The 23460-nt window shown below is 43.3% G+C and overlaps 3 protein-coding genes across 14 annotated transcripts; all 3 read right to left on the bottom strand.

Moving 5' to 3' along the window:
• Positions 1 to 43: 43 nt before the first annotated feature.
• Positions 44 to 8531, bottom strand: LOC121351876 (probable 2-ketogluconate reductase). Of its 2 annotated transcripts, none has more exons than XM_041464290.1 (7): positions 5063 to 8531; positions 4364 to 4417; positions 3483 to 3867; positions 2577 to 2748; positions 1393 to 1571; positions 788 to 884; positions 44 to 413 (listed from the first exon to the last, which is right to left on the bottom strand). In XM_041464290.1, the coding sequence occupies exons 3-7, from the start codon at positions 3862 to 3864 to the stop codon at positions 260 to 262; spliced, it is 984 nt and encodes a 327-aa protein (XP_041320224.1). In that variant the 5' UTR covers positions 3865 to 3867; positions 4364 to 4417; positions 5063 to 8531; the 3' UTR covers positions 44 to 259. The 2 variants fall into 2 exon arrangements, with proteins under 2 accessions (XP_041320224.1, XP_041320223.1); XM_041464289.1 differs by lacking the exon at positions 5063 to 8531 and adding an exon at positions 4884 to 4922.
• A 327-nt stretch (positions 8532 to 8858) lies between these two features.
• LOC121351875 (probable 2-ketogluconate reductase) lies at positions 8859 to 14687 on the bottom strand. Of its 4 annotated transcripts, none has more exons than XM_041464286.1 (6): positions 14561 to 14687; positions 13936 to 14320; positions 12327 to 12498; positions 10145 to 10323; positions 9846 to 9942; positions 8859 to 9049 (listed from the first exon to the last, which is right to left on the bottom strand). In XM_041464286.1, the coding sequence occupies exons 2-6, from the start codon at positions 14315 to 14317 to the stop codon at positions 8893 to 8895; spliced, it is 987 nt and encodes a 328-aa protein (XP_041320220.1). In that variant the 5' UTR covers positions 14318 to 14320; positions 14561 to 14687; the 3' UTR covers positions 8859 to 8892. The 4 variants fall into 4 exon arrangements, with proteins under 4 accessions (XP_041320220.1, XP_041320218.1, XP_041320221.1 ...); XM_041464284.1 differs by having other exon boundaries at positions 14506 to 14665; XM_041464287.1 differs by having other exon boundaries at positions 14527 to 14661.
• Positions 14688 to 15123: 436 nt separating this feature from the next.
• LOC121351884 (probable 2-ketogluconate reductase) lies at positions 15124 to 23442 on the bottom strand. 8 transcript variants are annotated; one of them, XM_041464310.1, is made up of 7 exons: positions 23367 to 23438; positions 21515 to 21756; positions 19009 to 19393; positions 17594 to 17765; positions 16598 to 16776; positions 15765 to 15861; positions 15124 to 15383 (listed from the first exon to the last, which is right to left on the bottom strand). In XM_041464310.1, exons 2-7 carry the CDS (start codon positions 21707 to 21709, stop codon positions 15227 to 15229), a joined length of 1185 nt encoding a protein of 394 aa, XP_041320244.1. In that variant the 5' UTR covers positions 21710 to 21756; positions 23367 to 23438; the 3' UTR covers positions 15124 to 15226. The 8 variants fall into 8 exon arrangements, with proteins under 8 accessions (XP_041320244.1, XP_041320245.1, XP_041320246.1 ...); XM_041464311.1 differs by having other exon boundaries at positions 23303 to 23436; XM_041464312.1 differs by lacking the exon at positions 23367 to 23438 and adding an exon at positions 22264 to 22388 and having other exon boundaries at positions 16598 to 16773.
• Positions 23443 to 23460: the final 18 nt, after the last annotated feature.

Below are 23460 nucleotides of genomic sequence, written 5' to 3'. Positions count from 1 at the left end.
ATCGGCGGACAGCTGTAAGGGGATGCGAGGAAAGCAAATGACACTGAGGCAAGACTCTGTGCTCTGGAGTTTTCCATTGAAGATCAAGACAAAACGCTTGCAGTTTTCCACACAGAACTGCTGCTGGGTATTTAAATAAATTGAACCCGTGATTTATATATTTTATCTGCATAACACGAAATTGCATGAAATAATTACACGAAAAGTGATCCAATTGCTGCTTCTGCACTGGTGGTGTTAATCCTAAATGCAAGCTGCCTTAGGGCAGCACCTCACGGGGGATAGGAAGACCCGCCAGGCCTGCCTCTATGCTCTCTGCCATTTCCTCCATCATAACCCAGCGCGTCTTCTTGGTGGCACTTCCGATGTGAGGAGTTATTATAACATTCTTCAGCTTTAACAAGGGGTGATCCCTGGGAGAGGAAAAGAAATGCTGAACTAGTCACTCACAGCACATTCATCAGTATTTCATCAGTATTACAGGCCACCAGGGAAAATAATAATTAAAAATAAAACAAAACCTAATTGCATGACTCAAGCGTATCCAGAGGAGTTCAAAGTGCTGCCTAGCTTGGTGGGGCTTTATGCAACAAATCCTCCAAATGAGTGAGTGTGAATTTTATTTGGCTGGAACTGGATTGGGAACATGGGTTCAGCAGGACCAGTGCACACACCTCATGTACTCCTACCAACAAAATTATGCAACTTCTCACATGCTCACAAAATTTTACTCAGTTTGAACATCACACATACACCCTTTTAATTTTAATGTAAATACATGTCCTACCTTGGCAAAGGTTCAGGATATGTCACATCCAGAGCAGCTGCCTTAATAACTTTGTTTTGAAGGGCTTCCACCAAAGCATCCTGATCCACTATCAGACCTGGGTTACAGTAAGAAGGATGTGTTTATTTTCATGTTCCTTACTGTCCTCTCAGTATTCTTTTGGGCGCAGTGGTCAGGCAAACAGCAGGGCAGGCCATGGTCACAGTGCAGAAGCAGCAGTGGAGTGTAGTGGAGTGGGAGTGGGAAGCCTGGGTATGTGCATCAGGGAATTAGCAGAATGAAACAGAGCGCCAGGCCTCAGAGTAGGCTGTGCCACCCTAATGTGTGTGAGCAGCAACACTGCATTAAATAAATAAAAGGCTTCAGTAGGAGATATATAAATACACTTCTAACACTCCAAGGTCACTAACATTTCAGAGACCTACTTTCTTATTATTAAGGAAATACTTAAATATTTTACTGAGATTTTATTATGGGTGTCTAAATAAACTAATAATCAGAAAATGTATGGAAAATTTCAGAGGGACAGACTTTATATTAGAGATTTTCTCAGGACTTGTCATGCCACCAAACGTTAATGCAGTTTTGTTTATTCTGCACCTTACCTCTGCTGATATTAATAAGAGTAGCAGTAGGTTTCATCAGCTCCAGCTCCCTCTTCCCAATCAGTTTGTGTGTCTGTGGAGTTAGGTTCACAGCCAATAACACAAAATCTGACTGCTGGAGCAAATCATCTATCTTCTTACAGTAAACAGCTCCAACAGCACTTTCTTCTTCCTTTTTTCTGAAGGGAAAATCCCAAAATTAAACTGCAGTAGCAAGAAACAAGGGAAATATCAAATCACCAGTAGAGAAAATGTTTCTTTATTGTTATCTTTGCTGTGTAGTGCAAAGCAGTTAGCTGCTTGTCTGAAAAAAAAAAAAAAAAAAAAAAAAAGATCAAGCTCTTTCTCACAATACCAAGTGAACTGTACACAAACAGTGTACACAAACAGTGTGCAGTACGGTGGGGATGGAAAGAAATGGGTATCACATAAATGCACTGAATAAATGATAAACAAAATGCATTTGTGTCACAGTTTTTGCTAATAATGGGGATTCTTTTCCTACCCAAAAGCAAGACTGATGTCTTGTGAAAATTAAGTAATTTAAGTAAGTAATGTGAAAATTACTGAGGAAACACACAAGACAGGGCAGGGATTAAATCTTCCCAAATCTATGTCAGCAACAGCCTGATTGTGCTGTGCATCAGTGCTGATTCACTGAAACCACACGCTGCAGGACCTGCTGGCACACTCAATCTGTATCAGGACGAGGTTGGCTGGCTCATCAAATTCCCACAAAAGAAAAGAATGGAATGGGAGCACAGGGACACAGGGCACGTACACCTCATCTAGAAGACAGAAAACAGACAGGCAAGTCTGGCCCTTCATTGTCACGTGGCTTTGGAAGGGTGAGATGTCTCTGCCTGAATCCCTGCCTCACCTAAATCACAGGAGTTAAGTCCTCCCAATTTTCTCCTTTCCAGTCCATTGCAATGTCACCACCATAGCAGGAAGAAGTCAGGAGCCCCAACTAATGGAGAGACCAGTGAGGTATATCTCTCCCATTCCTTCCTGGCTTTCTTTCTGTATAAATCAGAAAATTAATGACCATCTTGGAATGCTAGTATGTACTTTTCCACTTGAAATAAAGAGCACTGTAAAAAGTGAAAGCACAGTGAAAAGTACAAATAACACATAAAAGCAGTGACAAAATAGAGTTGCCTTAGAACTGCAACAAACTTTACCTCTGATTTCTGTTGTGGTACAAAATCATCATTTCAAAGGCTTTGGCTCTTTCAGCCACTTTGTAACCAATTTTGCCCATTCCCAGGATCCCCAGGGTCGCTCCAGAAACCTCAACCCCCAGCCAGTCAGCAGGGAAATACTCTGTGTCAGGGGAGACTGCCATCTCATGGCCTTGGAAGAGCAAAAGAAGAATTATGTAATCCTAGGGATGTTCCAGCATCTGGTTACTTCCCCCCACACACACACTTTTTATCATAGGACTAGGCAGAAGCACAGGAGCAGTAATGTATGTTACCATGTTTCTGGACAAGAAGTGAGTAATGCTGCACTGTACACAGGACTGCTGACACTGATTTCTTGCTCAGGAGAGAAACATACCCAGCCTCTCTTTGTCAAGAAAGGAAGCAACCAAGGTCAGGCCAAAGCAGCAGTAAGGCCATCTGATTCCCAGCCTCCTTGCAAATACACCAAGGTTGGCAGGAAAAAGAAACACAGAGCATGGTGGGCACATTTCTGGACAGCTTGTTCATAATGACTCAAATACATGGCAGCTTGGCAAAGACATGCTTCAAAGCTCCTTGAAAATACATTATTTTAATCCCCTTTTATTGCAGCTTGAAAAGCAAGACTGCAATGGACACCTACAATGAATAAGTGGCAGTGGGCTGAGGGACAAGAGGCCTGAATTTAGAGCTGTCCAAGGAAGGAACAACTCTACCTTGCCAATATGCCAGTTTGGAAATAGGATGCCAGTTATTGTCAACAAGACAGATTTGTCTTAACTTCTTCCTTTGCCTCTATTTCCTCTATTTCTAGTGTTAAGCTTACTTTTGCAGCAGCACACATTTTCTGCATGTTTTGAAGTCATCTTTTCTATTAAAAACTTTTAACATTTAAGTTATTACCTTCCACAAGTCTCCTGGAAGATGCCAGCAACAAAGCCATCGCCATGTCTGCAGTGTCAGTGGAAACAATAAATGGAGTATTGGACACCTTCACGCCATAGCTGGAGAGGAGTTTCAGGTCCAAGTGATCTATTCCCACTCCAGCACTTGCAACTACCTTCAAGTTAGGCAAGCTCTGGAGCAGCTCTTCATTAATAGCTGGTTTGTGATACCACACATAGATAGCTCTGATCTTTTTGCTGAGAAATGTCTTGTTTTCAAGATATTCTTTCATGGTGATGAGATGAAAACGTTTCTTCAGAAATCCAAGATGGTCTTCATATACTCCAAGCCTCCCTCCTACAGAGTCAACTAGCACATAGGGCAGTTCCTTACTCTCCATGCCCTACAAAGGCAAAGAGAACCAAAAGGACATGATCTGAAGTGATCCATTATATCTTTTTTCTAAAAACCAGGAATTGATTGGCTCAATTACGTTCTGTTTTCCCACTTGATGAAGGATTTGGCTAAAGATAACCACTCCTACATGCAGAAGTCTTTTGGGTTCTCCTCCTGTGTTATTCAGAAGGATGTTCAATTTCTATATAATCTTGTTAATAAGAAAACATTTCTGGCATACCAAGTATGCTAACACTCAAACAAATGAGCAACCAGTTGTTACTCCTGTTCAATGTTCAATATTTAAAGCCAAAATCTTGCTAATTTAAGAATGTGGCCATGTGAGTGAAAAGGTATCTTTTAGTCTGCAAATTCTGCCACTTCTGCAATTGTATTAAGCAATGATCATTGATGAGATTATCTCAGTAAAAATCTCATTTAATGTAACAGAGCTATAAATTGTCAACTATGAACTTTGGAGTTACCCACGAACATAAGTTTACCCTTTCTTTCTTCCGTCTCCTTCAGCGCTTTGCCAACTCTTCACTCTGCTGACTCTGCAAAGAGCCAAGGCTGTGATCACAGGTTAAAGCCGGGACCCCCTCCCGCCGCCCCTCATTGCGACGGGCAATGCTCCCGCACCGCTCCGGCACCACCGGGCCAGCTCCCCGTTCTGTGCCCCGACCACCCGCCCCCGGAGCGCCGTGTCCCGGGAAGTTCTCCCTGCCCAGGACGGGCTGAGCTCTTCCCGCTGTCACAGCGGGCCTAGGGCTGGGACTAAACATAGGAGGGAGCTGGAGCGGCGGCCGCGGGCTCTGTCCAGCCCTGAAGGACGGCTGGGAACGGGCGAGATTCCTCCCTCTGCCAGCCCGGGCGGGCGCGCAGGACCGCGGGAGCCGCGGTGCCCCGCACGCCCGGTGCTGCCCCCGGAGCCGCCGCCGCCCGCGGGGGTCGGGCCCCGTCCCCGCCCGGCAGAGGTGGTCCCGGAGCCCCGCGGGGTCCCGCGGTGCCGCTCGCACTCCCCCCGCCGGCCGTGCCCGCCGCCCCGGCAGTCCCAGTCGCACCGCGGGGGCGGAGCGGGAGCGGCCGCCGAGGCGGGACTGCCCGGCCGCCCGCAGCCGGCCCGGGCAGCCCGCGGGGCCAGGGCACGGGACGGGTACCCGGGGTATTCGGGGAACCGAGAGAGAGCAAGGGGAGCTCACGAGTGATTGTGTGTTGTTGTAGGAGTGTCTCTGTGCTGTTCGTGATTTCAGTACAGTCGGGATTTTGCATTAACCTCTTGCACGCTGTGTTTTCCATACTGTCTTTGAAAACGGGACGGGTCTGCCCTTCCTGCTGATCATTACAGTCTGTGCACATGAATTAACATAAGATGAAGAGTTGTCTCTGACGACAGACACCAGTAACAGATCTCACTGCGCACATGAAGGTCTTTTCCAACCTATATGATTCGAGGAATACTCTCAAAAACTCTGAGAGCTAAACAACTGGGGCAGGCTCAGGTGCTTGGACATCTGAGATGTTAGCCCAGCTACAGCCCTGTGCCAACTTCAGCTGAGAATATGTGAGAATTTTTCTGACAAGTTTATTTGGTCTGTATCATAGAATCACAGAATGGTTTTGGTTGGAATGGAACTTAAAGCCCATCTATTTCCAAACCCCCTGCCACAGGCAGGGACACCTTTCACTAGACCACATTGCTCAGAGCCCTATCCAGCCTGGTCTTGAACACTGGTAGGGATGGGGCATCTACAGCTTCTCTGTGCAACCTGTTCCATTGCCTCATTATCCTCAAAGAGGACAATATCTTCCTAATCTTCTCTGTTCTACTACCTAACCTAAACCTACTCTCCTTCAATTTAAGGCCATTCCCCTTGTTCTAGCATTACTTGTGAAGAGTCCCTCTCCAGCTCTCTTGCAGTCCCCCTTTAGCTACTGTAAGGTTGCTATAAGGTTTCCTTTGAGCCTTCCCTTCTCCAGGCTGAACAACATCAACTCTCCCATTCTATCTTTCTAGCAGAGGTTCTCCAGTCCTGTGATAACTTAGTGGCCTTCTCTGGACCCACCTCAATAGGTTCACATTTTTTTTGTGCTGAGGACCCCACGGCTGGATGCAACATTCCAGGTGGGATCCCACAAGAGCAGAATAGAGGGGAAGAATCACCTCCCTCCATCTCCATATCCAGTGATGGGCACTGGGAAGTACAGCTTCAGTTCTCAGTTCACGAAAGCTGTGCTGAAGCGATTCCCCTTGCTGTGCAGGTGGTCATAATCCACTGGGGAGGATGCCTGGTTTCTGGGGTCACAGCAGCTCAGGAGCCAGGACACACCACTACTATGAGCATCCAGGGATCTTTCTCCTTTCACACTACATAATAACCAGCCATAGGGGCTGCTGTGTCTCTCCTGACTACTGTAGTGCTTTTCAAAAGAATGGATTACAAAATGCTGTCATCTTGAATTCTGTCAAATACACTTTGATATGCTGAACATGAAGACAGTCAAGTTTAACACCAATCCTCTATAAAATTGCTAATAATATATATATATATATAATAACAATATCAATTACACAAAACCATAAACTCTTCTTGTTATCCTGGTGATGATTTTTGACTATCAGTTCCTTACATTAAATTCAAGTTCAAACAGTTAAACTTTAAAGCAAAAATTAATTAACTAGCAATATGGAGTTACAGAATGTTAACTGGATTCTTAGTTAAGTTTACTGGCATTTTCTTCCTTTAAAAAAAAAAAAAAACCAACAAAACAACAAACATAAAATGATTACATATTACTTCTTTCACACCAAAAGTTTCCAAACTGCTTTGGTGATAAGATTGTAATGAGTAAGCTTTTAACTTACTGCTCAGCTGAGATGGAAGAACCCTTGTACAGTCCCTCTCAAAGACACAAGTCTGAGGAAAGAAGCCTACCACATTTTGGTCTTGAAGGTAAAGAAAAACCTCTGGGAGGGCAACACAGTAGTGTTTAGCTTTGTATATCAAATCCATGAATTTGAATGAACAAAATGAAGGAATTAGTCAGAGGAGGCAAAAAGTAACAATCAAGCAAAAATGATACCTACATATGTATCAAATGTCAAGAAAATGGATGTGTTGTGTGGTTAGATGTGGAGAGAACTGATATTTTCAAAGCTATTTTGGGCAACTTGAACATCCAATTTTCAAGCTATAGGTCAGGAACTGATACAGCTCTACAGAATTTTTATCTCTTTAGCATCATATGTGAAAAGAAGTTGTCAATTGCACCAGTGCACTATCATATTCTAAGTATATTCAGTTTGTAGACTACCTTATAGACTTCCATGTAGTGTGTTAAGCTGAATTTCACTGCATGTACATTGTTGCTGTGTGCAAGTTTTCTCTTACAGAAATGGATCTGATATACGATATACCAGCACTGTACAGAGCACTGAAATGAGTGAGGTCTGCGGGTACATAGACAGAAGTATTGCATAGTCTGTGGACTTCATCCCCATCATTAAATATTGCTGTTGGTATCCATGTAATCCTGCAGGGTGAGCTGATGCCTGCAGTGTTAATAAGGTGCTTGCATAATAGTTGTTTCTTAGCATTAGGCTTTGAAGTATTGGGTTACCCTAAAAGGCTTTTGTACAATGTAATGCATACATTTCTCAGGTGGGTTGTACAGAATAGCTTAAGCATGAAGCTGGATAAAGACATGCATTTCCTATGTCTACATTAAGTTTTATAAGGCAGTATTGTATTACAGGCAAAAAAAAGCTGAGGCAGGAAATCTTCAGGCAAGGCCAAACCAAGTGATGCTTTTGTTTTCAGTGGCTATAAACCATCATAAAATGTTATTTGGTATCAGCCTGTCTAGTTGCTGTAGGTAAGGCCAGCTTTCCCAGTAGACCTCTGTATCAGCACTTTATTCCAGATCATGTATTTCTGCACATCAAAATATTTCAAAAAACCTGAATCAACGGAGTGAACTATAATGAAGCATCTCTACTCTCATGTGGCCACTGTATTTTTGCACCCACTTCTAGTAATCGTGAGATTGAAGGTATTGTGTGTAAGCCAGCTCATCACTCCAGTGACTGAAGGCAGATGTGTCTTGCCTTCTAAAAAGCACCCCACTGGCAGGGAGCACTTCTGAAACTAATCAGCCCGGATTCTTGAAATATCTGCAGATGTAGGAGTAAAACTCCAAGCAAACGCCAAACATGTACAGTTGTTTAAGTAGATGTGAAGTACTTTATCTGATTTTGTTGGCTTCTTCACTTCTTGAAGTGAACTTCTTGAAGTGAACTTCTTTTTTCTTGAGAAAAGTTTGCATGTGCAAAAGCCTTGTGTGTTTTTTGCAGTTTTAGGATATTGATCTAAGAAAAGGCATTTTTTTCTCTTTTCTCTTTTATTGTATAGCAACCTTGTTTTTCAGCTCTGTAATTTATTGCTTAGCCTTTTATTTTTGAATAAATTTAACTTATTTTTTCAAGGTTATACATGTGACAATGAAATGTGTACTGAGCACCTATACCTCAGAGAGCAGGGAGGCCCCTGGGGCAGTCTTGAAATTCTTGACAGCCAATTTGCTGTGCCTGAAAAACTGCAATGTCTTGTTTCCTGGAGCTGCAAAAGTGATGGGACTAAGTGTATTTTGGCCAGCACTGGTGACAACCATCTGCAAGACAAAGGCTCTGTAAAGATGCATAAGGCTCCAGCCAAAATCCTGGCTGCACTTAATAGCAACTTTGCTATAAATTTTACAGATAAATAATCATACTATTCATAAAGTCACGCTACATAACAAAAGGCATAGCACTGCCACTTTGGGTGTTGGTTTATCTGCCTTTTGGACTTGCATTAGACAACAGAAACTGTATAAACACAACTGACCATGGCAAACTGTTTCCTTCCAAGCTTTAGTGAGGTGTATGGACATTCTTGTATTTAAAAAGATCTTTAGAGCTGATGTGCAGAGGAAAGATAAGAATAAAAAGACAAAGAGAAGAATAAAAAGATATGTAATATCCTTTCACACATTAGCTAGGGAGCACTTCACTGGGTAGAGGGAGACCATTTAGGGCTGCTAGTATGTTTTCAACTGCTTCCTCTGTTATCATGTAGGTGGCCTTGTCTGTTTTAATGCCGAGGTGAGGTGTTATAATGACGTTCTTTAATTTTAACAATGCATGATCTCTGGAAGAAAAGAAAAGAGTTAACTATTGTTGTTCATCTAAATAAAGAGGAGTCTACTTTAGCTTTTGCACTGTATTTACAGTTAATTGATACAGCTTTACAAGTCCCACTTAGACCCAGAGAACCAGAGCACCTATATTGAAGTAATTTTGGATGGTAATAGGACATGCAAAGACTTCATAAGTAGCTCTTCTCTCCAGAAACACACTTCTGCCATGAGGCAGCAATTTGAACTATGTCAGAAGAGAGGATTAAACCCTCCTGATGCATTCACCTTACGCAATAGTCTCAGCTGTAGTTATTTGTGCACAGACACAACAAAACCAAACTCCCCACAACCCAAAATGCAGCCAGCACAGTTAATTCCAAAAGGCACCATCCTGGTTGTCTTTTTAGAGAAGCTAAGCAGTCTCTGGGCCCAAGAGGTTTGCAGTACTTCAGCTTTGTATTGTGAAAGAAGCCTGTGCAGGACACCTCCAGCTTCCACCCATTAAAAATGGCAAGCTGCACTTTCTAATAAAGCAATTTGCAAGTGAAGCACTGCTGCAGCTTCAGGCGGTGATTCTAAGGACTGGGTTTAAATGCTTTCCCTGCCTCCTGCTGTTTCCTGGCTCCCAGGCTTCCCTTTGGTCTGTTATCAGCCCCTATGTCTGGGCTGCATCCCATTCCCATTCATGGCACTTTTCTCCAAACTCATGCCAGGGGCTGGGGAGCCAGCTTCCTGCCTGCTGCAGGGATGCCTCTGCTCTCAGCAGGGCTCCCCCATGCTTCCTGAGAAATAAGCAGAGACAGCAACCTGGGCAGTGGTTCTGGGGAGGTGACATCCAAAGCTGCGGCCCTGATAACACCGGTCTGCAGAGCTGCCACCAGCGCCTCTTGGTCAACTACTGCACCTGGAGTGAATGACAGTGTCCTTGAGTGCACCTGGCAGGTAAAGAGCAGACAGCAAAGAGAAGGGAAGGGGAGAGGGAGGAATTCCGCCATGCCTCATCATCCTCGCCATGCGCCCCAGCTGTTCTGGATGCAGCACGGGGCTGTGGGACACAGCAGGAGCACGCTGTGAGGCCGGCCAGTGGATCTGGATCTGGATGGTACCTCGGCTGATGTTAATCAGGGTAGCTGTGGGTTTCATCAGCTCCAGCTCTCTTTTCCCGATCAGCTTGTGTGTCTGAGGTGTCAGGCTCACCACCAGCATCACAAAATCTGCCTGCTGGAGCAAACTGTCTATCTTTTTGCAGTAAGTGGCATCAACAGCTTGCTCCTCTTGCACTTTCCTAGTGGGAAAAAAAGCATTTCAGTCACGGAAACATTTTCTTCAATGGTATCACCAGAATACAAACAAACTAAAGGATCTGATTATCACATCCATATAGAAAACAGGTGGCAAACAAAGGTGAATTTACCCTCAGCTCAGTGTTTAGATCCTTCTGGAGAGCTTCAAGCCCTACAGCACTGGATAGATTGCATGCCTCCCTCTCAGCCACTCCACTGCACTATTCCAAGGGCTTCTTATGAAGTCTGCAAATGAACTAAGGCTGAGCACTGAAGCACGTGGCAGCACACAGTCCATTCTCCAGGATCCCCTGTGCACCTCCAAGGATGCAATCACTGCTCAAACCAGTGGAGTGGTATGCACCAGAACCCACCCATGCATGCTCTGGGCATGGCAGTGGTCCTCGTCCTGTTGGCACTCTCAGTAAGCCTGTAATTTTTTTATGAGTGAAATCAGCAAGGCAGCTCTTTGCCAGGCTCCTGGCTGCCCCAAGACATTCATAGAGTAAAGTGTTCAGCAGAAAAATTTACCAGAGTAGAGAGATTTTTAGTTTTAACTTTTCACAGTGCAAAAGAATACTTGCTATTTCTCATGTTCTTAGTAAATTTAGCTGTTTGAACTTTGAGAAATAAAGAAGCAATGATAAGAAATCATGTGTACAATAATCTGCTTCTGGTTGCAAGAGAAGAGCTTTAAGTTATCTCCTCCCTAATCTAGAAATAAAGAGATCACACTAAGAAAACAACTTCAATTTATCTTTGACCCATGTCTCTCCTAACAAATGCACTTCACTGTTTTTTTTTTTTTTCAGGCCAATGACCAGAGAGTAAGTGGGAAAAGAACAGAATGGAACTGCAGCCAGTTTTGCAGCTTGCAGAGTGCACCCTGATTCAGCACACAAGCTGGAAGCGTAAATGTACTTTAAATATACTTTAGGCTTTTAATTTCTGTTGCACTGTGCATTGATAATTCATCACAGCACTCTGACATAAATATTACATTAAAAACTGAAAAATATTCAGCATAGGGAGTTGAGGATGATACACATAAAAAAAAGGGATTTGTGCCTTTTACAGTTTTTTTTTGTGGTTTGTGAAGAAATTCTGAAATATCTTAAGGAGTACTTTCTTTTAAATGTAAGTTTGCTCAGCTGTTTTTCTGAAGAAACAGGAATGCCAAGCATAGCTAAAAATTCCTGGCCTCATTCACCTTTGTGATTTGCCTACAGCTAACTAAACCAGTGACCCTTCTCTGGCAGTCTGCCCATGGGGAAAATCCCTGAAAGCCACATCCTAGCACTGCAGCTTCTCCCTCCAGTCACAGAGGAGTGAAGTTCTCTCAGGGTAGGTCATAGTTTATAGCAGTAAATATTTGTTCTGTTCATTATCTGCACCTTGCCTGATTGCAAAGACCTCGAGTTGTTCATGGGGGTCTTGCTCACTTTAAATTGAAGAGCCCCTGTGCTCAATGTCTAACAAGGTTCAGATTCCAGACACACAAGCTAGGAGGGACTAGAAATAAAGGGTGAAATCCAGTTAAATACTTGCTAAAATTCTTACTGGTTTGAGAAGAAACAAGGTTCTCTTAAGAACAGCTCTCAGTCATATTTTGCCAAGTATATGCTTTCTAGTTTCCAGCCACTGTTTCCAAAATATCCCTCCTAAACTCCAAAATATGGGGAAAAAATGAACAACAAATAGAGTTATGTTGTCACTCCAGTACAATGTGATAAGAGTAAAAAAGCATAAGCTTGATTTCCATTTTTCTGCCAGAGACCCTGAAATTTCTAGTATAAAACCTAAATTAAGTTTCCAAGTGTTTAATCACTGAGTAACTCTTTACAGGACTGATTTCAGGCAACCATTCTTTTTTTTTTTTTCTTTTGTTTTAATCTTGGCCCTATTCCTTCATTTCTTGCTATGTTTCTGACACAATTCCTTGAAAAGAAAATACTGACTATGTGGAAGAGTTTCTGCTGCAATTAGGGTAAAGACATATCTTTACCTCTGTGTCCTGTTGTGATACAAAATGTTCATTTCAAATGCTTTGGCTCTCACAGCAATCTTATACCCAATGCGGCCCATGCCAATGATCCCCAGAGTAGCTCCAGAAACTTTAACTCCCAGAATATCAGCTTCACAGTAGTCCATACTAGGAGAAATTGAAATGTTATGGACTGCAAGAAAAACACATAAATATGAGAAATGAATGGGGTCCAACAAGGCAAAAGAGTCTGGACTTGTGCTACTATAGCATACTTCTAATGGTTACAAACACATGATTTTTAATGTAATGTCCTAGGTAATGCCCTAACCTATCATCACTGCCTGCTACATGTATGTATGGTATTCCAATTTATTCTCCCCATACTACAAAAAGCCTTTTGATATAATCCCTCCAAAAATTTTATTACTGCTTTAGACTCATGAAAATATTGCCCTGTTCCTCATCAGCAATCAAAATAATTATTGCCAATAACAATGCAGAGTTTGAAGACGTCACATGGAGAACACCACCAGATATTGGGTTTCCTCTTCACATCTGCCACTCTCCTTGGAAAGAAAAGTGTGACTTCTTAAAAATCACAACCTAGTAATTTCTGTAATTACTTGCTAAACCTGCACAATTCTGGATAGTTCTACAACACATAAAATACAGTTATATACACTGTGTCAGGACTTCTTGCAAGGTGACAGCCTTTTGATACTTCAATCTTCTGATAGTGCCAGCTTTTCTAAAACACAAGCAGAATATTGTGAAAGGATACAAAAAAATGACTCAGGAAAAAACTCAGTCTATCAGAAAACTCAGAGCTATCAGAAATGCCACCAGGGATAGTTTAAGTAGATGGGAACAAGAAATTAACCTTCCTTTTAAACTGTCTCTCTTTTGTGAGGTAGAAACCAACTTAGAGGGATGCAAATGCCCTTTGAGTTTCTATGAATCCTGTGGTACAGATGGCAAGGCAAAGTCAGGCAAATATAAAAGGATAAATCTGAAGGATTTTTTTCCTGAAGAAGGAGGCTTTCTAACCAAGCCAAGGGTAGGTCTATCTGGCAGAATAGCAAGAAAAAATTGTTGATGAAACTAGAAAGGATGCTATTAACAAAAACTGGAGTAGGCTGCCTCTATTATTACTCTCTAATGCCCATTAAATGCCCCAATTCTGCACCAATACATTTCAGTCCCCAAGAATATGCCCATGCCTCTATCAGCCTTGTGGGTTCCTTCCAACTCAGGATTTTCCATGATTCTACATAGCCTTGTTATGCCCCATTGTTGCCTCCCACACTAAGTTCTTCTGCCAGCCTGTGACTTCAATGATCATCTGATCTTTGGCATCCCCCACTTTTGGTCATAGCACTGCAATGCCATCACATTCTATTTATACCTGCTTGAAATAAATGCTATGTATGCCTAATGTAGTAATTTAAGTATACCTATTATACATAAAATGTATGAAAATACCGATTATTCTGTTTGCCAAACCAACATACTTACATTTCACATTTTATGTAACCGTGTGCACTACAGGTAACCCTAATAAAAATCAAATTAATGCCAGGCAAATCTTTTATGATTTTTAGAAGCCACAAAAGAATTGAGATGTTACCTTCCACGAGTCTTCTAGCAGATGCTAGCAGCAAAGCCATCCCAGTATCTGCTGTGGCGCTGGAAACAGCACGTGGAGCATTAGCCATCTTCACACCAAAGCTAGCTATAAGCTTCAGATCCAAGTGATCCATCCCCACCCCCGAATTCGCAATCACTTTTAAGTTTGGCAGGCTCTGGAGTAGCTCTTTGTCGATGACTGGTTTGTGCCACCACAAATAGATTGCTTGGACCTTTTTGCCTACATCCTTTCTGTTTTCAAGAAATTCCTTCATGGTGATGAGATGGAAATGTTTCTTCAGGAATGGCACATGGCTATGCAGTATCCCACGTATGCCACCAATTTCATTTACCAAAAGCCAAGGTAGTTCTCCTCCTTCCATGATCTGCACAAAGAAGAAAGACACAAAGTGTCAGAAGAAACACATATTATTATTTCCAGACATTTTAAAGAATAATCACTGCCATGTCCTGTTTCATGACATTTATGTCAAGCGATCCTGTAAACCGCAAAAGAAGAAAACCAAGACAAGCAAGCAGGTCTTTTAAATATGCTATCTATTATACATACAGGTGCCCCCCCCACACACACAGGTATTCATAGAATCAGTCTGAACAAGTTCTGCCCTTGTGATCTAAGGTTTCATATTATGCTGTGGTGCCAGATTTCTTCTGCCCAACTAGCTCCCGACACGTCAGTGAGATTGAGCCAGCCCCAGACAGCTGCCAGGGTCAGAAAGACACAGAATCAAAGCGATACACCAACCATAAACGGATTGCCCCCTTATCGGAAAAGACAAACCTTCCACCTCGATCTTGTCTTTGAGGTGCCAACAGGATTAAGGGGGGCAAAGTTGACAATAACCAGAGAAATCCCTAGGTGGAAAGGAATGTATGCATCATGTGTGAGATATATGAATATGCAATAGGCTATTGCTTTTAAGAGTTAATCTTTTTTTAGCGAGCCATTCTTTCAAGAGGAAAGCATCCAATTACATTGGTAATTCTTTGCTTTTACTGTCCTTTATTATCCTAACTCTGATTGTCCAAATTCTTATTGCTCTACTTTGTACTACTATTTTTATAACCATTTTCTTACTATTAAACTTTTGGTAACCAGCAAGTGATTGGCGTTTTTCACAAATTGTAAGTAACAGAACAGATCAAGTCTGACAGTTTTGCAGCATCATGATGAGCAGTGCAGGAACAGGTTGCTTTTTATTCAGCTTAAAAGTGGTAAGAAATAGTGTCCTCCCATAGACAGGAGATTTAGTGGCATCATCTAGCACTCATCATTTGGGAAACACTTCACTTGGAATGGGTTGGTCATTGAGAACAGCCAGCATGTTTGCTATGGCTTCTTCTGCCATCATACGGATGGCCTGGACTGTTGCGGTTCCAATGTGCGGGGTTATGATCACGTTATTCAGGTTTAATAAAGGATGATCTCTGGAAGACACAGAAAGAACAGAATGCGTTTACACAAGGAATTTACTCTGCTGCTGTCCCATGCTAGTTGTGAAGAACTGAACCTCAGCAACAGCACATTCAGACCAAAGCACAGAACAAGCATGAAGCTATAGGATGCTTGCTTACACATTTCTTCTCCTTCTCTATCCACTTTGCGCATTGCCTGGCCCATGAGTCAGGCTGGCAAAGACTCAACAGAGGTGGGAAAGGGGAATAACTTGTTTATTTATGATTGTGCAAGATAGTCTGAGGTTTTGCCCTTACACAATGAGTCTCCCCGTGAAGAGCAAAATTATGAGCACAATTTGAACACAGTTTAAAACATTTCAGATTAACAGACTGAGAAAGAAGTTTCTTTACCTTGGCAGGGGCTCAGGATATGTCACGTCCAGAGCTGCAGCCCTAATAACCTTATTCTGGAGAGCTTCTACCAATGCATCTTGATCAATAACTGCACCTGCATTGAAGTTAAATCTTGATATTCTGATGAGTTAATGAACACATTTTTACCTATAAGGGGTTGGAACGTCTCCAGGGTCAAGTGAGAAAAACTAGAGGATCTTTATCTTGTTAGAAAATAAAATGCCTTTTTAGTAACTATTAACCAAAGAAACCAAAGATTTTATTTATTAACCTTTAATTATAGGATGATTATAGTCCACTGCATAGGGTTTTTCCTGGGATGAGACCAGTTTCAGTCTTTTTCTCATTTTGACACTTCCTGTATTAGTATAGACAAATAATTTAATCCTGTAGACTTTCCACTCTTTTATCTCTCTGCTTTGTTTACTGATAATCTCTCTCATATGCTCGTTCAGTGCCAACAGATCTGTCGTCCCATGTGAGGCTTCCTTTCTACAATGCTTTTCCAAATGTTACTTAATGTTTTCCCTTGTACTCTGTTCTCCCTCGCTGATGATAAACCTTTCAGTTATTTCCACTAAAACCCGCTGTCTCTAGAATAAGGCTAAATAGAACTAACCATCTGCTGAGTATCCCTAATTTCCATAGGACCTTTGAAGAAATAGCATATGATCCATGTAGGTCACACATTTGTGTGACTTATTGCTACTTCATTACTCAAACAACAGAGGGATATCACAGACTGAGGCTGGAGAGGGGAATATCAACACAATCGGACAAAACATGACCTTAAGTGTGGAGCCACAAACAGTGATTTCAGATCCTCCTACCTCGGCTGATGTTTATAAGAGTAGCTGTGGGTTTCATCAGCCCCAACTCCTTTTTCCCAATCAGTTTGTGAGTCTCAGGAGTCAGGTTCACAACCAACATAACAAAGTCAGATTGCTGCAGCAAGTCTTCCATCTTTGCACAGTAGTGGGCACCAACAGCCTCTTCCTCCTCCTTTCTTCTGAAGGACAAATGCACAAATTCCCAAATTAACACAACTATTTCTGAGATTAACAATCAGTCAGCCCTAGGAGAGTTCCATAAAGCACAGAAACTGAGAGGTTTGGACCAACATAAAGGATAAGCCATTGATAGGCACAGTTGGTAGAATGGATGCAGAAAGGATGTGGGCTAGAGGGAGCAAGAGGCTACAGGAGTGGTGAGACACTGGAGGAGTGATGTATGTGTGAAAGCACAGCACATAGCAGGCAATATGAGGTTAGGAGGCTGGGGATGCAGTCAGACCCTGCTTTTTTCTCCTGTATCTATGCCAATTCCTGTGGAGCTTTTCCTTGTCTGATATGCCAGTTAGGACTTGTGATTGAAAAGGAATGAAGTGTGAAAGAAAGGGAACTACAGATCCATGAGAAATTAAGGCCTTTGTCATTGGTGCCTGTGTGATGTGTGATCTGGCTAGGCTGAGGAGACTGGCTGGGAGAAACAGGGATGCTGCCAGAAGTGTGAAGATGAGTCTGACAGGACAGGGGACACCACGAGGGCACAAGACCTGGTTTGCTTGGACAACATCTCCCAAATGCTTACCAATCCTTGTTTCAAACTGGTACTCACTAACCAGGACAGGGCAAGTGCAGGGGAAACTGCTTCCTGAAGGGAGCAGGAGGGAGCCAAAGTGAGGAAGTGGTGGCACGGTGGTGCTTGTTACACTGCTTACAGCTGCCACAAGTGCACAGGAAGGCTGGGGACAGAGCAGAGCTGTGGCTTCCGTCACTGCCCTCTGGACAATTAAATGCAGAAACCAGAAATGCAGAAACCTTTACCTCCGGTTTCTGTTATGGTACAGGATCCTCATGTTGAAGGCCCTGGCTCTCTGAGCCACTTTGTATCCAATGCTGCCCATCCCAATGATCCCAAGTGTCGCTCTGGTTACTTCCACTCCCAGCCAGTCAACAGCAAAATACTTTGTGTCTGGAGAAACAGCAATGTGGCAGCCTGCGTGTAAATACATGTTGAATGGGTACAAATCAGCCATAAATGGAGGCCTGGGGGAAAGAAAAGGTTTATCACCATCACAGCAGTGGAGCTCTCAAGCACCCCTAACAAAACACCTTTGCTGATTTTGACCAGTTTATATAAGGGCCTGGATGGTGCAAATTCCTGCACCCAGGCCTAAAGTCAGTAACACAGCGGGATCCTGGCTGGGTACTGTGCTGGAAGGAGTCTCTCCTTGGGGAATTAACTTTTCCACAGCTGGTGTGTTTTCTTGGAAGTTCAAAAATAGCTTCTTCAAAACCACCCTGCAAGCACTGACTTCACTTTTTTTTTCAGCTGTGGTAGATCTCATAATTTCTCTCCTGGATCACAGCCCAAACCAGTGTCACTGCTTGAGCAGGGGTGAAGGTTTCAGATTCCAGCTCAGCCAGGGATCTCTGTCAGCTTTTATACAAAGAACTTGAGGTCCAAAAAGATGCAATAGTGAGAAAACATCACTGGGAAAGAGATGTTATTTCATGCTCTGGGATGTGAACAGCAGTGACAAGAAGACCATGAGTCCCAGAAGACAGAGGCTGCTTCTTGTGAAAGTCTCTACTGACACCTTCCTTCCCCAGAAAGGCATTGCATAGCAACGGCATGGGGAAAAAACCTGCTTTTAGGGACACAAACTAATGCTGGTGGTACAATTTATAACAGCTTGGTCAAAAAGATTATCATCTATTTCAAAAACAATGCTGATGCTCTTCAGGAAGTACAACCTACAGGTTTTGACAAACTCATCACAGAGGTAGGAAAAAGAAGAATTTATACTAATTACTACTCTGGAGTTGGAGATGTGGTCACTAATGCTTTGTATCTTCCTGTAGCTCCTAATGCTTCTTTCGAGGGGAAATGGAAAGTGGTGACGTTCAGTTTGGTTGCACTCTGTATTCAGTTTTCACAGCTGTAAACAACCCACCCAGTGAACAGCCAGAGAAGAATTAAGCCCCAGACGTTATTCCAAACAGGATATCACAAGACTTTCAAGCACGTAATTTAGACAAAAGCCTTACTCTTGTCATTGTTGCCCTAAAAAGAAGTGAGACATAGGAGAAGTAGATGCTTCTACTAAAGTTAAGGCCTCTGAAAATTTTTCCCTGTAAAAGCATCCCAAATATTGATTCAGAAAGATCATCTCTACCACAGCAAAAACGAGGTATGCTAAAGAAGTAGCTAGGACCAAGAAAATGGAAAACATTACCTTCCACTAGTCTTCTAGCAGAGGCCAGCATCAAGGCCATTCCTATGTCTGCTGTTGGGTCTGCCACAGCGTGTGGGGTGTTGGTCACTTTTACACCAAAGCTTGAGATCATTTTCAAGTCTAAGTGATCCACTCCAACCCCAGAGTTTGCAATTATCTTTAAATTAGGCAGGCTTTCTAGAAGCTCGCGGTCAATAGTTGGCCTGCACTCAAACACAAAAACAGACTGGATTTTTTTCCTCATTTCTTCTTTGTTTCCAAGAAATTCCTTCATGGTGATAAGGTGAAAGTGTTTCTTAAAAAGTTCTGCAAGGTCTTCTAGCACACCATGAGTTCCTCCTATATCCAGGATCAAAACAGAGGGCAACTCTCCTTCTGACATGACCTGCAACAGAGGTAGAAGAAATACTCCTTTGTTTAGGAGAACACCCTGAAAGAGCAGTGATGTTCTTTTAAAAGTTATCATTTAAATTCACATGTGTAGATCAGGAAACGGATGGGACTCAATAGTGCTTTTAATCCACAGTCACTTGGTACTAGTGTGGTACGTCAGAAAACTTCCAAGTATTTTTACCAAGTGCTGATTTAGACCATATCACCAAGGAACATCCACACGCTTACATCCAAATCCAGTCCTACAAGCTGTTCTTCTCAAAGAGTTTCATTTTACTCCTGAATCAATACTGATTTAATACAAAAGTATTAAAGTATTAAAGTATACCTTTTCTGGTAGCTTACTTACCAATGCCTTTCTATAAGCAGTGCTATGAAACAGAGGCTGCTAGAAATTTACTCAAAGTTTCTTGCCTGTTGGTTATGGTTGGTGAAGCCACAGGTAATGAGGCTCAGATGGGTCTGACAGACGTCTGTCAAGGATGGTTTACATCTAATAAATTTGCACAATGAAGGGCCACCCTTGGATAGCTGTTGGACTGCTTGCCTTCAGTGTTTTAAACATTCAGATCTGTACCTGAACTTACCTCACGCAAAATTTAGCACACCTATGTGCTGAACTGTTGAGGAAGAGCACTAGAGGAGATACCACTGATAACACAGTCCTTGATGCTAGAACTTTCCACTGCCCTGAGAGTTTTGAGCCCAGTCCTCTCTACAGTACTCTGGCAAATGCACTCTGCAATAAGATAGGGGCTCCACACACAACCAAACATCTAATTAGAGCTCCTATTGGCAGAAGTGGCAGTTGAAGATTTCCTGCATATCTTAACAATAGCTGTGCCTAATTTCCTACAATTCTTTTTGCTGTTCTCTACTAACTTTTGATCTCCATCTCATTCCAGCTCCTAGACTTGTGTCCAGGAAACCTGATGGTTTGCTACCTGAATCAGAACAAATATCCACAGCACTATGCTGATTTATTCTGGGCATACAATGCTGGTCAGCTGTGTCCTGCTGTTTCACTCCTCTCACAAAAGCTTCTGTAAGTAATCAGAACTGAAATCTGTGACAAAAGGTGTCAATGTAGGTTGGAAGTTTTTGTCAACCACATTTACGCCTGTCCTGAGCAAACTCAGACTTATCCCAACCACATCTATTAAATGGTTACAATCTCAGCACAAGTACTGCTGTTTTATCCTGGCCTTGATGTGCATTTCTGCTGCAGTTTCAGTCTGCTGCTGTACATGGGCTTGAAGGGGCCTCCATGCTAAGACAGGTCTGCAGTTCACCACAATGTCTCTGATAATACTATCTGGTTCTCAACCACAGCAAACAAAGCAATGAGGTGAACAGTGCAACCAAATTGCAAAGGAAGAACGTGTTTTTGTATACATCTCATCTTTTTTTTTTTTTTTTTTGCCAGCTGAAGTTGTTAAGTCACACATAGTTGTCAAAACTGTGCAAATTTCGCCAGATGTAGTCTGCATTTTTTAAGAGTATCACACAACATTACTAGGATAAACTAGATTTGTGCTGCAGAATGAATGATGCATAGAATAAAAGAGGAGTTGATGTCATATTGTGATGGCATTGTCCAGCTTCATAAATGATCAGAATCTGGTAATCCTGGAGGGCAGCTAAACCTTTTGCTGTTAAAACTGGGCACCAGACATGATCAAGTGACTGGCAGATGCCAGTGAGGCAGCACTGTATTACTCCATTTGATTTCATCACCACCTCCTACCCTATTATAACACACCACACATAATGGCCAGAACCAGACTTGCTTTCACCTTGGAAGCACTTTCTACACTTTAGAAGCAGAAAGGTGACCCATGAGGAAGCCTCTAGCTATAAACAAAACAGCTGGTGCACTAGAAGCAGGCTAGTGGCATGTTGATGGATCTTTCGGTGAGTGTGGGCATGCTGAGCCCGCCACCATTCCAGCTGTGTTTGATGCACTTGTGACCCATTCACTGCCTGCAGCACTGGTCCAACACCTGGTATTCTGCTTGCTCCAGGTACAATATTAAAAAATCACACTGATACCAGGAATCTAAAAACACTTAAAGGAACCTCACAGAAGGAAGGGGGCTCTCCAGATACCAACCTTTGTCCTAGTGCTTATTGTTCGCCTTCCAGCACTAAGGTGGAGAGTCCTGTACCTCTGTTTGTAAATCACACTTCTGTGACAGCAATGTCCATGAGAAGCAATAACTGGATGAATAAATTTGTAAGCCAAATTTGACTGGCCGAACATCGAGGGAATCAGTTTTGACAGACTTGATGCTTTGCTCCTGAACATAATTATTCAGTTATCAGATGTCTTGTCCAGTGTGCTAAATGTAACACCTGTCAAGGATACAACAATTTTGGTTTTGGACTATTACCATCTGCAGTATCACTAAGTTCCTTTTTTTCTTTTTCTCTTTTTAAAGTTGTCTCTTCTCCTTTTGTATTTACATAAGACTATCTGCTTCCATGTAGGTAAACAGTCATAATCATAGTAAATCATTTATATAAGGTAAGTGCACTAAGTTCTGGTCCTAGCATTGCAGAGAAAACTTTGAAAAAATGAGATTAAATTGAGACAACAGAACAAATACATTTAAGTATTAACTTCAGTGCTAATTGAAATTGACTTATTTCAACTGTGGAGCTTGACTCACTCCTCCTGCAGAACTTCACTCACTCGCAGATTTGTTGGCTAGCACTGTTGTATCGCCTTGGACTTAAACAAATCATAGCAAAATAAACGACGTAATTTTTCCTAGCCCAGTTTTCAGTTAAAGTTAACAGCCTGCGTTATCCAGCGTCAATTCCTCCACTAACTTCTCCAAAGAAGAAGACTAATTATACCTGAACACAACTAAAGCATTAACCAGGGCTGGTTTCTCTCTGACGTCGCACCTTTCACAACTCGATCCCGCGGCAGCTGGAAGCGCCGGGAGCTCACGGCTCCTGCTCGGGGCCGGGCACATCCGCTTCTGCCCAGCCCCGCTCCCTTAACCCTGCCCTGCCCGGGCACCGCCGGCTCCGGGGCTGGCGACTTCCAGGGAAGCTCCGGCACGGGGATCACCGCCCCCGCTGCCTCTGCCCCTGTCTGCAGCCAGACCGGGCTGCCTCTCCTTTCCCTCTCCCTCTCTTTCTTCCCGCCCCGGACGTCCTAAAAAGGCGATAAAGCAAGACGAGGACTCGGGTAATTTTTGGAGAGCTCAGCAATTGTGGGGCAAAGTTATTTGCTACCAATTTACATTGTTCCCCACAGCCAGGCTGCAGCTTGTGGGGAATTTTTATACTGGAAACTATGCTTTTGTCCCTGCCTGCTGCAAGCTAACCTTTCAAATTAGTGTCTGCTGTGGAATTAAGGAAAGATTGGTCTGGGATGGCCTATGCCAATGGCCAGCTCGATTCTGGAACCCAGTGCTGGAATGTGCTGGTTTTGCTGCTGACCACTTCCACTGGAACGTTTTCCCAGAGTACTCCCGTAGTGGCACTTTGGTCACTGAAACCGTGGGAGAGCTCATGGAACCCCAGCGCGAGTCTGGGAGCGGCTGGGCAGTGCAGCAGTCGGGGCCGGGGGCATGACAATTGTCATTGCTGTGGGTGAATACAGTGAGAAAACCTCCCACAGCCGGGATATGCAACAGCACAGAACCACAGAATTGTTGGGCTGGAAGGGACCTTAAAGAAGCACCGGGACCCAGCCCTCTGCCATGGGCACGGACACCTTTCGCTACACCAGGTTGCTCAGAGCCCGTCCAACCTGGCCTTGAACTCTCCAGGAATGGGGCATCCACAGCTTCTCTGACCATATCTCATGATCAAATCCCATGGAGGTTACAGGGAATGCACTGACATCAGAACGCTCAGCAGCAGAGATCTCGGCTCTGATCACCTCTTTTCATCCTCCCCGTGCTAGCCGGCATCACCGATCCCCACGGCACGGCTTCACATCCCACCTGCGAGGGTGGACGCGGGTGTCCCTGACCAGCTCGTGTCCTCTCCTCCCGTCGGGAAGGCGGCTGTCCGGCCCGCCCCGCGCCGTGCCGGAAG

The sequence above is a fragment of the Pyrgilauda ruficollis genome, unplaced genomic scaffold (genome assembly GCF_017590135.1).
Source record: "Pyrgilauda ruficollis isolate IOZ18807 unplaced genomic scaffold, ASM1759013v1 scaffold178, whole genome shotgun sequence".
NCBI lineage: Eukaryota > Metazoa > Chordata > Aves > Passeriformes > Passeridae > Pyrgilauda > Pyrgilauda ruficollis.
Note: the sequence above shows the minus strand (reverse complement) of the source record. Positions and strands in the feature narration are given on the sequence as shown.